The sequence below is a fragment of the Erithacus rubecula genome, assembly GCF_903797595.1.
Source record: "Erithacus rubecula genome assembly, chromosome: 6".
Classification (NCBI taxonomy): domain Eukaryota; kingdom Metazoa; phylum Chordata; class Aves; order Passeriformes; family Muscicapidae; genus Erithacus; species Erithacus rubecula.
Genome location: NC_136688.1, coordinates 40,826,719 through 40,840,234, shown reverse-complemented (window position 1 = coordinate 40,840,234; position 13,516 = coordinate 40,826,719). Strand labels below are relative to the sequence as shown.

The 13,516-nt window shown below is 36.4% G+C and overlaps 1 protein-coding gene across 3 annotated transcripts in view; it reads right to left on the bottom strand.

The window, feature by feature from the left end:
• The window catches only part of NRXN3 (neurexin 3), a 686,791-nt gene that overhangs the window by 1,942 nt on the left and 671,333 nt on the right, over positions 1 to 13,516 (bottom strand). The window contains exon 17 of one of the 3 annotated variants that reach the window (XM_079309900.1): positions 6,730 to 6,977. The exons of the other annotated variants lie outside the window; for them this stretch is intronic. Coding sequence (XP_079166026.1) covers positions 6,868 to 6,977 — 110 coding nt within the window. The 3' untranslated portion in view covers positions 6,730 to 6,867. Of the gene's footprint in view, positions 1 to 6,729; positions 6,978 to 13,516 lie in introns of those variants that run through there. 3 annotated transcript variants of the gene reach the window in all.

Below are 13,516 nucleotides of genomic sequence, written 5' to 3'. Positions count from 1 at the left end.
GCAGAAGTTGTTTTCACATCTACTGTTACTTCTTGACAGGCAGACAGTTGGCATCAATTCTACTGATTTCTAACATGATGGTTACCTGCCTACTGAGGGCTGAAAACAAGGTGGACTTATGCTCTCCTCTTCAAGCAGAGCAATAAAGCTATAGATGTAACATCTGTAACTTATGACAATATAAGATGCAAGTGAAACAAGAAAATCTGTGCATCATTTCTATGATTTGGATTCTGACCAGCAATATTGCTACTTTTAGGGTAATAGCCCTGTGTTGCTTCTATATTATGATGTGACTGCACCTCTACTTTTGAGTCTATGGTAGTTAACACTCCACTGTTTTATACTGTGGACTAAAAAAAAAAGTGTGGAATCTTATTAATTTATCTAATTCCTTTAGTTCTGATTATATAGTCTTCTGCTTATATACAGGTAATAATTTTTTTTTTTAGAGTGAACAATATTGTTTTTGAAAGTTTGTGTATAAATTTTCCCTTGGGCAATTTTTCTTCGCCTAGCCATTAAGTAAGCAGCTTAAAATATAAATTGAGTTGTTCAGCTGACATCATGAGAATAACCTAGATCTGTTCAAAGGAGTGCAATATTCAGTAAGAAGTATTCCTAATGCAGAGGAAATTTTGATTTATACTCACCATTGCTTAAGGAGGATGTACAAAAAGAATTATAGTTTCTAAATAAATAATTCTTTATTTTAGTTTTAGTTTTGTATTAATAACTGCTAATGAACAGTTTGGCATTGTTACAATGTTGAATACATCAGGGTCAAAAATTCTACTCTCTCAAATCTGCCCTATATATTACATGCATTTGTTTCCCATTAAATTCTGCCAGTAATGTCCATAGAGTGTCTATAAGGAATATGGTCTACAATCAAAATACCTTCTAAATGTATTTGGAGAATAATATATTTGAACAAATTACACATTGAAGATAGAATTATACTCGAAAAGGTACTTAACAGTTTGATTAAATCTGGATAGCTGAAATAGCAGTATGGCTTATTCTTTTCCTTAATGGGAAACTAAGTGGTGACACAGTTTAATCAATTGAAACAGTGGGAATTCTCTCAGAGGTACCAGGGTAGAAATGATGCCAAAATAATAAATACAGTATTTTGCACACTTTCATGCAAAGCCACTTTTAAGTTAAGATACAAAGGGCCAATTTGAACATGTTTAGTTTTCTGAGCTTCCTCAGTATGCTCATGTATCTATTCTGTTACTGCAGAGAAAATGAAGAAATAAGTATCAATGTCTCCAAACTACATGCTTTCAAAAAATTATGTAAAAAAGCCTAAAGTGTAGTCTGCCAAATGGCTACACTGCATTTTGTGCTCATGTATCTGAGATATTTTCTGAGCAATGTAGAAACTAGAGCATGTAATATGATTTATGGATGTCCAGAAGGCCTGTCCATGGCTTGAGTAGAGCATCTATAATCTATGCAAACAGGTGGTCTCAGGATGAACTTGGAGTATGCCTTAGGGAAAAAAGATCATCTGTGAGCCTGGTAAAAAAAATGAATAAAAATAACAGTATTTAAGTGAGGATTTCATAAAATTGCATGAGTCTGGAATTTAAGTTCCAGAAAGTCAGGGATAGATAGTGTTCCTTTAGTTTCCTAAGATTAGTATTTTGCTCAATTTTGTTCAATTGCAATACTCGTCTGTGATTTTCATTTATCATCTGTGACACTCAACTGGAAAAATGAGTTTGTGAGCTTTTAATTGCTCATCTGGAGCCTTGAAGTGCCTTTGTTATTAAAAGCTATTATACTGGCCTACAGCATCAGAATGTATTTGGTCTGCCACACTTTGGAGCAATATTTTAGGTAGTTTTCATCCAAAGAGAAGTTATCTTGGTCCTGTTAATGATTAATTTTATGGAAGGAATCAGACATATCTTACATTTAATATGAAGGTTTTCTTTTTGCCCCAGTAACCTTTGCATCTAAACCTAGGTGATAGTTATATAGTTTTTGTTGCTATTGAGGACTTGTGTTCATGATCAAGACTACTGGAAGTATAAAAATGATCACAGCTATCTTGAAATATTTAGAAAGCTGATAGACTTTCTATGATAAGTGGGGCTTTACATAAGTGATGAAGAAAATAATGGAGCTTTTTGATGCCAGCAAATCTGTTGGATGGAAGGCAATAAAACAGAGTCAGGACTAAGTTTAACAAAGCTTTCATCTCACAGTGTATGTGAGGAGGGAAATAACTTTCATACCAGGAGCACTGGATTAATTTTGCTACAATTATTTAATTTCATCAATAGTTTTTATTCCAAATTGTCCAATGATCCAGTCTATGGTTACTTGCATACTTAAGGAATTAAGAGACTGTTTAAGGTCCTTCATTAGGAATCACTTCTCCATCAAGGAGTTAATTTGTTACAGTTACTTTTGTAGGGTATCAGGTAGATGCAAGGGTGGTAATAATGTTTTGATTTTTAATTTTTTTATTGTCTGTAACAGAAGAAACTGAGACCAAATAAAGCTGTGTGACAGTAACTCAGAAAAAGCAATCTATGCTTCTCTTTTATTGCATTGTTAGGCATCTATGCAAAACTCACAGCAAACTTGAAGCTGTAGGTCTAACAGGATGCAAGCACAATGAATACTTCTTGGAGTATGTGATTTATAGAGGAATAAAAAATCCTTAAAAATGGCATGATAAAAATGCCACTCAGTCTAAGAGAAATGTGCTATTTAAGGATAACAGGGAATGTAAATCCTTTTTGGGAAAATCTCCCAGGAACATGTGAGAAATATGATCACCAATTTCTATGGAGCAAGTGCAAACTTTCATCTCATACTGCAAACAACTCTGTAAGTGGCTCTACATTTCTGCACATAAGACATGAGAGGGAGTCTGATGACCAGAAGATTATGAGTGTGTGTGTAGGGGCATCATCTTTCACAGAAAAATGGCTGAGGTTGCAGGAAGCACTGGAGCCAGTGGTCCTTCCATGGTGGAGTAGTGCCGCCTCTTGCCCAGGCCCCACATCAGTTTAAAGGTAAACACTGAAAGATTAAAAAAGCTAAAAAACCACTCGGTTGTCAAGAATATCTTATGCAAGATTTAGATCCTGAATGGTTTGCTGTGGAAGGAAAATATTTTACAGATTTAGGCCTCTAGAAAAAGCTAAAGAAAAGCCCCTGAAAGACCTTATGCGAAGGAAAATATGTTTGAGAAAGGTTTTATATTTGTCAAGTTTTCTCCTCACAATGTCTACCCATTTTTCCATTGCAAAATTAATACTTTGCAGCCTTAAATAAAACTTACAGGTTCAATTTCCAAATTGCTCTGTGCTGTGGAAAAAAAAAAATAAAAACAACCCAAAAAAACCCAAGGCTGCAACCCAGTTTCGGCCGTGGCTTTCTAACAAATATTCATGCAAGACTTAGATTCTGCTTGTGAATGATATAGGTTGTTTCCTAGTAGTTATAGGTTTCTTTCCCCCCTTTTATATTTATTTATTTATTTATTTGTTTGTTTGTTTATTTTTCCTGTTGGCTGTTATGCCCCTTTTAAAAGTGTTCACTGGTATGCTGCGAGCTCAGGATTACTTTAGCAATCCAAAGATTTCACAACAATTTTCCAGATTTATTTTTCACCTACTTTGTGCTTTCTCCCTTAAGCAGGGAATAGATGTTTCTCAATATGTTTTTTAAAAAGTTCCTCTTGACAACACAGTGCCAAAGGACTAAAAAAAAAAAAAAAAATAAGAGAAACTGATAAAGTTGTTTTCTCTGCAGTGACACAGATGCAAAACTTATTTGCTCATCAACAGTGTAGATGAAAAAAAAAATAAAACACCAAACTGGAAGGAGCTCTGAGAGAACTGAAGTATGTGAGGTTGGAAATCTTATACCAAACAGCCCAGTTTGGCCTCATTCCAGAAAGTGTGCATATATTAATTAAAAATTAGCCTTTTAATCTAACACATACACTACTTTCATGGAGTTGTACTTTTCTTTAAACTATCAAGAGCACTGGGGATATAAAAGGTCTACTTTAAGCCTTGGAGCTGCCCTGCTTTTTGCTTTATGAGCATATTTATAGATATATAATTCATACCTCTGGAGCTGAGCTCCAGTCAGAGTCCTCTGCCACTGGAAAAGATAGAGTGTTTAAAATTTAATAGAAGCCTTATGAACTGTGAGGATGGTGTGGGCAAGCCAGGAATGCAGAGGGCACCAAAAAATACGATAAATAAAACAACATGGAAAACTGTAGCAGCCGCTGGTTTTTCATCTTTAGAGCCACAACTACTTCAGTGGAGTTTCAGGCATCAAACTGATACAGGACAAAAGGCACACAAAAAGAAAGCCTGAAAGATTCATCTTCTGATGATGATAAGGAACACACCTTATAGTCTTTCTCTTTTCCAGCTGCAACTGAGGAGCTTTAAAATGTCATCCATAAAGGGTGCACAATTCATCCATTCCTGCAGGTACTTGAAATTCTGCATTCAAAGTTTGCAATTTTCATTCTATTCTTTTGATGTTTGTCTCAAGTCTGACTCCATTTTTAATATGAAATACTTGCCAAAGGAATAATTCCTTACCTTTTCCCCCTCTGTATCAACTCAATAATTCTTTATTAAAAGATTGACTTCATAAATTTCAGCCTAACGGTATTTAGTTAATTCTGCTTTGAGTCCTCTTAGGATAAAAAGAGGAAATTATTCAGAATATAGTTTCTGATGCAAAGGAAAGATGATGTTAACACAAAACCTAGTATATGAACATTCTCAGTATTTTCTACTCCTGCACTCTGAATTAATTGCAATTGACAGACAGTAGTAGAGAAAAAAACATTATTTCCACAATAGAATAGTTCAACTCTATCTCAGATATCTCCTTTTCATTTCAGAGACTACACAGTCCTCAAAGTGATTTGATAAAACTGGATTTCGGGTGGCGTTGGTTGAAAAGCATTTCCTAAGCCCCTCCCTCCAAGTATATTAAAAGACAGCAGTCAGTGCAGTGTTTCCCAACATGAGCAAAAGGAAGGTACCGAGTTTGAGAGGTCATGAATCCAAGTTAATGCTGAGCTGTCTGTTACTGATGTAAATTACTGGTCACCTTTGTGGAGTTTCAGTGATACAGAACCTTCCAGACAGGTCCTGACATCATGTCTAGCAGCAAAATCCTAGAGCAAAATCAAGTGTTTTGGTGCCCAGACACTGAGCTTCTCTGAACCAATTGAGGCATGCCCTCTTCTATCTCCCACTATTATTTTAAATTTTTATGATTACCTGGTGACAGCTTCCTATTCCATATAATTATTTGTTCTGTTTTCAGTATCAGCTGTCCTAGGGACTTGATGATTGAACCTAATGTACCTACTGAGCACAGCATTACCATGCAGAAATAGTGAAAACCTATGTATTTATAGAGAATTACAGCTTTCTCTTACTTTTTGTCACTGGTTTTTGAAGAAAGTAATGCAAAGCTCTTTTGTAGTAAGGAAATTTTAGAGGTTCAGGATCTGTCTGCATCATTTCTGTATGATGCTATCTAGTCTGATATTAATAGTATTATGGTGGGTGCACTAACCTGGTAAAGAGTTCACTTGAGAGTATCATTTAGATTGGATATCAGGCACAAAATCAGCAATGAAAAAATTTGAAAGAAATAAAGTAGTTTAATGGGAATAAAGTAAGAATGGTGTAGAGCTGCAGTAGGAAAACCTGGAGAACTACCAAAATTCTAATGAGGTCCCATAAATTTAGACTTGATTTGAAGGCTACACCAGCAGGTTAAATACAATTTAAGTAGCATGAAGGGAAGCAACATTACTGGTGATTTGTGTGGGGAAAGGGAAAGAGGGGGACTGAGAAAGAACAGAACCAAACTGCCTCAGACTCCTTCACCCCATCCTATGCACAATACAATATGGCAATCGACAATATACAAAGAGCACATAACATAAAGTCAAATAAAAATGCATTAAAAATAAACAAACTCATATATATATTCCTGAAACAAAACCATACACTAGAAAATAAAAATGCCACAGCAACAAGGTCAGAGAAAGGAAAAAACAGAACAAGTAATTCACTTCATCAGCAAAAGAAAGATCAAAACCTATGAGAACTGAAAAAAATTATGAAAATCAAAAACATTATTTCCTTTAAAAAAGGTAACCAAAAATAAATAAAAATATTTAGAAAGCATACCACATCGATTTCATAACAGTCAACTTACATCAACAAATTGCCCGCATGTTTTTTGGCATGAAAGGAAAAATTTACAAAAGAAAGTTGTGTAAGAATGCTCTTGGACAAGTAGCATTGCCACATTCTTGTAACTTGCTTTTTTTGCTGTTGTTTCTTAAAAACTTTTTTAGCAAAATGTTTATTATTTCTTTTTAAATATATTTGTTTTACAACAAAGGGCGATACAGGGAGGCAACAACACATACATCCACACCACATAACATGAAAAGAAAAAAATCTTGCACCTTAACAAATTTGAACTTTTTTTTTTTTTTTTTCTGCTGTTTTTGGTTGTATTTTTTATCTTATGTAAAGTTGTTAGCATATTGCAGTTGAAAAATCCTGTACAATTTATTGAATTTACTTTTGCTTGTTTGCATATCTACACATATAATGTTTTTTGAAAAGCAAAGTTTGTTGCTTTTTTGCCTTTTTGGTCAATTTGATATATATTTTTTTAAACATTTTCTTTTTTTTTCTATAATTTTTGTGTGTGTGTGTTTTAAGGAATGGATGACTGCACATAAAATTTTAACAATGCTAAAGAAAGGGGTGGTGGAGGGGAACTTATGGGAAGAAAAAATGCTTAGGGTGGATGGAGTGGGAGTGTAAAGATCTATGAGTGAACTACACAGGAGATGAAGATGATGGGAGTGAATGTGTAAGTCAGTTGCCATGTCCATGTAAGGGCGGTACGGAGTGATCTAGCAGCATTAGAGCTTCTGGCTGTAAGGAAGGGATGGGCAATATACAAAAACAAATGAGCATATTCATGCCCATCAACAAAAAGAAAGAACAGAACTCTAACATTGACAATCTCACAAACCCTAAGCTGCAACTTCTTCAACATGCAAGTTACAAAAAAATTAATAATTATAGTATTAATATTTACATTTTCATCAAAGGTTCTCAAATTATAAAAACAGTTAAGACTTTTCCCTACTAAAAATAGCAGTAAAAATACATAAACTAATAATAATAATAATAATAATAATAGTAATAATAATAACCAGAGAGTAAAACAAAAAAACCAAGGAAACTAGTTTTATGCATTGGAATTAGAACAACTTCATCTGTAGCTGCCCACAGCCTTCTTGTTCTAAGAATCATCTTTTCTGAAGTCCATTAGATTGGCAACAGCATTCTCAGTAATTTGAGGCAATCATTTCTTGAGTACATCAAATGTACTGTTTCAAATGTAAAGATTGTGTTTGCACACCCCGTCCCCACAGTCAAATTAGACTGCTTTTATATTCAGATTCCCTGAAGAATCTCAAAAATACAGCTGTAGGTTTCTGCCAGTGAAGTAGTTCTTTATTTAAAGACAGAAATAGCGGGAAAAAATTGCAGAAAACAATTCATAACTCTTTTGTTTTGTTTGTTTTTTTTCATTATTAGATTGGAACAAACCAAATCTAAGATAGAAATTCAACCATTGAAAAGAAATACATCAAAATATAACTATGTAGAGATATACTAAAAAAAAAAGCAAAAAATGAAAAAGAGAACTTTTTTCCCAGGAAGAAGGGAGAGAAGAACAATTGCTGGATTTTGAAATTTTATTTTTAAAGAAAAAATTATTCCACACACTTTCAAAGATGGACAAACCAGATGCACACATTGAAAGGAACAGACAAAGCAGTCTAGGGACACTTTCGTAATTTGAATTATTTTTTAAAATAATTGGATTCTCTTTCCTTCCATCCCCCTCCCATTCAAATATGTTTTCAGTTGTTGGCCAAAAAACCCACCACCCTTGAGTGTTGCTTTTTTTTTTAATACATCTTTTTTTTTTTTTTTTTTTTTTTTTAATCACTTATTTTTAAAATAAACATGGAGAGGAAAAAAAAAAGACGTGCAGTCTGGATGTACGTCATAAATAGACATAGAAAAAGATAGAAGAAATTGGCTGAGATCGACAAATGGGTTATATAATAGCTTAATTTTACTGTAGGATGTTAATAATAATGCATGCTTAAAGTAAGTTGCATTTAGGGAAAGTAGAAAAACAGAAGAGCAAGCAAGGATTTGGGGGGCGGGCAGGCAGAAGGGAAGGGGCAGACAAGGGGTGTACCATCCATGCCTCTCCAGAAAGGGCAAAGCACATTCCAGCAGGATCTCTGCATTTCTGGGGGAGGTCAGAAGGGGAAAAGGGTGAGGAGAAATTATAAGCTATGCTAGGATATACTTTTCACCCTAAGAACTATTTGAGTCCACTCAAAACATCAGACTCCATCCCTTGTTCTGACTCTAACTCTCCAAGGCACACCTGAAATCAGTGGCATTTGTTTTTCTGTCTAGTAGCAGAAAATACTGACACTGCTAGCATTAAGACAGAGACTACTTTCTCCTATGCTACAAAAGTATTAGAAGTTCAGGGAGATATCACTAATTGGTTCTTTCCTAAAACTGTATCCCAGATACTATATGTCCTAGAGGGGTCCTCAGCTTCCTCTGAATTCCTTAATGAAACATATGATATCTACATTTCTCTTGTATAAAGACCATCACTTAGGCATCAGAGTCCTTGAAGGAAGGAACTCAGGACCCCTGACAAACAAACTGTTTTGTTTGGTGTTTTAAAAGACAAAAAAATTACATATAAAGCTCTGGATACTACTTAAGATAAATCTCCTCAGGAGGTGGGAAAATCAGGCTATAAGCACTGCATACACCTTAGCTTTCCATCAGGAATGCCAGCAAGATCACTCCATAAACCATCATAAGGTCATGCTACCACCAATAAGTTTACGTGGGAGCATTCTTGGCATTGAATTTCTGGGAATAATGGGGATATCCTCCCTGTGGATGTGGCCAGGGGTACTTTAGGATAACAAACAAGTAGGATGTTTTGGCACTTTTTAACATGAGGAGCAATAGCACCTCTAAAGCCACTGATAGATCAGTGTCAGTTCTAGGGAATATTAAATAAGTATAAACCCCTCAAAAATTAAATAGCCTGGGTTGGTTTTAGACGTATTACTGAAAAGTGTCCAGCTCTGAGAGGAGTTATGTAAGAGCTCTACTTCAGAAGTGATGGGGTTGCACTGACTAACAGCACAGTGCAGGTGTAGCTGGAATGTACCATGCCTATGCTGGGAGGCTACACTGGACCTGTCTCCTACATCCCTTTGGTAAACATGTTAGGAAGGGAAGAGGTCAAACCACAGAAGTGGAAACCTGGTCAGGGTTATCTCAGGGACAAAACATGCAGGTTACAGGAAGCAAAATGTTGGTTAACATAGGAAAATGTGGGGATTAATTTGTGGATCAGAAAAAATTGGTTAGGAATATGAAAAAAAAAATTACAGAAGTGAGGCCTTTTCAGACCTCAGTGGAGATTTTTATTTGGCAAGGTTACAAGGATAGTGTCCCTGGACATCACTCCCCACCAGGATTCGGAGCCTCTGGTTTAATTGTACTTAGGGAGTTTCACAAAGAGGCATTTAAGCTTTGAATTTTAATCACTATTTGTCATGACTTGCAGCTGGATTTTCAGAGCAGTGAAATATCCCCCTTCAGCACATTAGAATTGAATGCCTTCTCTTTGATGCAAAACAGACTGTAAGGCATGAGTCTGCTTGCCAACTGTGCAGTCTATGTCAGGCCTCTCCAGAAAATACTATGCCCTATTTGATGATAAATGCCTAACTCATTGCATGAGGGTCTGCAAAAAGCCTTTTACTGCCTGAAAGATCAAAAGAGAAAGAGAGAACCACAACTGGAGCCAGAGACACTTAAAGAGATGACAAGATTTTGTAAAGGAAATCTTGATATTAGCCTTACAAGAGAATTTGAAGGGTGTTAAGCAATTTTTTATTTGGTCAATACAAAGACTTGAATAGAAATAGAGATCTTTGCAAAATCTGGGTTCAACAATTTCTGTTGAGGTTGGGAAAACCTTCTTCAATCTTTAAAAAAAAAATCCTGGCTGTTAACAGTCAAAACTAGATGTCCTAATTTGAAAATTGGATCCTAAATGCTTCCACATGAAGCTGCAAGATGCTATTTTATTACTGAACAGTTAGCAAATTATTCCTTAGGAAAAAAAAAAAAAAAAACAAAACTAAAAAGCATAACCAGTGCAGCTTTTTTTTTTTTGTATTTTCAAAAACTCAAAGTAGATCAAAAGACTGGGAGTATAAACATCTGTATTATCAAAGCTTACAAGTTTCTTGCTTGAAGGATTAAGCTGATAGCCAGTGTTTTCAAATGAAATAATCCATATATCAACAAGGAAACAATTATACAAAAAACCCTATGTTCAGTAACATCATTGATAAAGTTTTATTATACTATTTTTTGTTTTCAAATTGGATTTTAAAGAGAAATTTAAAAAGTGAAGGTAATGGACATTTCTCTGTGTGTGTGTGTTTATATGTGTGTGCATGTTAAAGAGCAATATGAAAGATGGATGGTCAATTAGGATCTAGAGCTACACTACTGTACCTAGGTTCATGCTAACCTCTGGAACTTCATGTCTTTTACCACTCTAGTCACAGAATCACAGAATTACAGAATCACAGAATATGCTGAGTTGAAAGGCACCCACTAAGATTATCGAAGTCCAACTCATGGCCCTGCCCATTCCCAAGATGAGTCCCACCATGCACCCCAGAGTATTTGTACAAACACTTGAACTCAGGCAGGCTGGGTGCTGTGACCACTTCTCTGGAGAGCCTGTTCCAGTGCCCAAACACCTTCACCAGAAGGTGAAGAACTTTCTTCTCATATCCAGCCTAAACCTGCCCTTGCACAGCTTCATGTTCTTGCACCCCATTGAAGCTGGCAGTTCTCTCTTCCCTAACACACTGAGTCCCACACTGGGTTCTGTCCACTGCAACACAATGCTGGTTCTTCCTGCTTGTTCTAGCTCCCAAAGGAACCTGTTCATTCTTGCATGCTTTTAACCTTTCATAGTGTTTTTCAGACATCCAGCCAAACTAATGCTTAGCATACCACAAGTAACAAATAGCTCATAGATTAATAGGACTAAATATTAAGTTTCAAAGCAAACCCTCTTCCCTACCCCCAACTCAGAAAAAAGATCTGTTCCTGTGATTCCCATCAGCTATCTGCACTAATTTAAACTGCAAGAGAAATGCATTGAATTATCTGGTCCACTACAAAACACAGATAGGAAGAGCCTAAGAATATAAATTAGTTATATCACTTCCCTTGCACCAGCTGTTTGTACTGGTAAAAAGCTCTCTCATTCTAAGCCCACAGGCATGTCTGAAGCTTAGAAATAAAAAAGCAATCTATAGTAAGAATATATATATGAGAATGACTGGCAAAGTCCCACATGCTGTTCTGTTTGGGTTTGTGTGTAAGAGTTAATTAGTGGGGCTTCTTTATAGCAATGAGTTCAAAAACTATCATCAGAAATGAAAGCACATTTATAGCTCTGAGAGCTAAAGAAATCATAGGGCTAAACTGCCACAGCAGTAAAGAATTTTTCAGGTGCTTGCCATAAGCTTATTATCTTTTCACAGCCCTCCAAATCAAAGAGTATTTGATGCTTCCAGTGCTAAGCAGCCCAACCAATATCACTGGCCTGAAAGCATTCTTCCCATGCATCTCTAAAATGTCTCTTTCTCCAGGGAGAAAGATCTGATGTGTTTTTTTTGTAAGACTGAAGATTGATATTTGTAGTCAGCCCAGCTAAGGGTTTTTTTTCTTTTTTTAATGTAAAACCAAACTTATTTAATCCCAGAAGTCACTTAAATAGAAAGCAGTCTTTCTGAAGGAATTTTCCAACCAAAACCCAGATTCTCATACTGACAAACTCAGCAGAGTTTAGCAGAGTGACATCCAATAATTTGAATGGGAGCAGGAAGGTCTGTCTTTGCTACGTCTGAACGAATGTAGCAAAAGTTTTCTGGGTATTTATGGAATACTAAAATATACATGATTTTCTGCTAATCCACAAACAGAGCAACAAAGCTATATCAGTGTCACCTCCTTTCTTCACTATACAGCTATGAAGCAGATAAACATACATGTCATCAGGTTGTCCAAATGCCTGTAAATACTTCATGCCTTCTGCATGTCTTCTCAGTAGTAGTATCCTAGGAAGTCATATGCTGTGGGACAGGCTGGATCAATGGGCTGAGATGAACTTTATGAGGTTCAACAAGGCCAAGTGCTGCAGAATGGGAAGTGACTGGAAAGCTTCCTGGCAGAAAAGGACCTGAGGGGTGCTGGTCAACAGCTGCTGAGCATGAGCCAGCATGAGCCCAGGTGGGAAAGAAGGAAATGGGCATCCTGGGCTGTGTCAGGACCAGTGTGGCCAGCAGGACCAGGGCAGGGATTGTCTCCCTTCAGTGAGGCCACACCTCAAGTGCTGTGCTCTGTTTCGAGCCCCTCACTGCAAGAAAGTCACTGAGGTGCTGGGGCATGCCCTGAGAACAGAAACAAAGCTGGTGAAGGGTCTAGAATGTCCTGAAAGGAGTGGCTGAGGCAGCTGAGATTGTTAAACCTGGAGAAAAGGAGGCTAAGGGGAGAGTAGTAGGCAGAACCCTTTCTCAATGCAATATTTTTAATCACTTGCATACTAAGCTACATCTGCCCTTTCTGTTGAAAGTTCCTACAAGGTAATTGAATTAGTCCCTGAAACAGCATAAGCATTTTCAAAGTCTGCAGCTAACCCAACCACAAGTAACCCAGTGGATGGAACTTCCTTCCCTGTTTTGAGAGGGAAGAACCCAAAGCATAGTAGAATCACTGCTAAAAGGTTTCTCCTGCAATGAGCTTAAACTTGCTTTCTGAAGGAAAAGTAGTGATTCTAGTTCTGCCCTCAATAATCCCTCTTCTTTTAGTATTTCCTAGTCCTGTTACAGGAATAGGAAAGTTTCCAGAGATAGATATTGTGCTTTTTATCTTGGAGTTGTAAACATAATAAAGCAAAGAAAAACCACACAAAAAAAAGTGCTATCCACTTCTGGGATCGCTAAATAATCCAGGAACATCCCAGGCATTACTTATGTCTCTGGAGGACCTTCAAGATCTAAACCACTCCACTTTAAAAGTCTCTAATGATGCAGCTACAGCTTATTCTCGAGGATACATGGGAATCAGTACAACCATGGACCTTTAACAGTGTACACACAGTACCAAGGAAAGTTCAGTTGGACAAGCACTAGGAAAGAACAGGGGTGTTAACATGTAAATTGAATATACAAACAGCAACTAACAACAATACACAATTTCCTTGGTAATTATATCAAGCTAAATAGTGCAATTACTGAGAAGGAATAATGTCT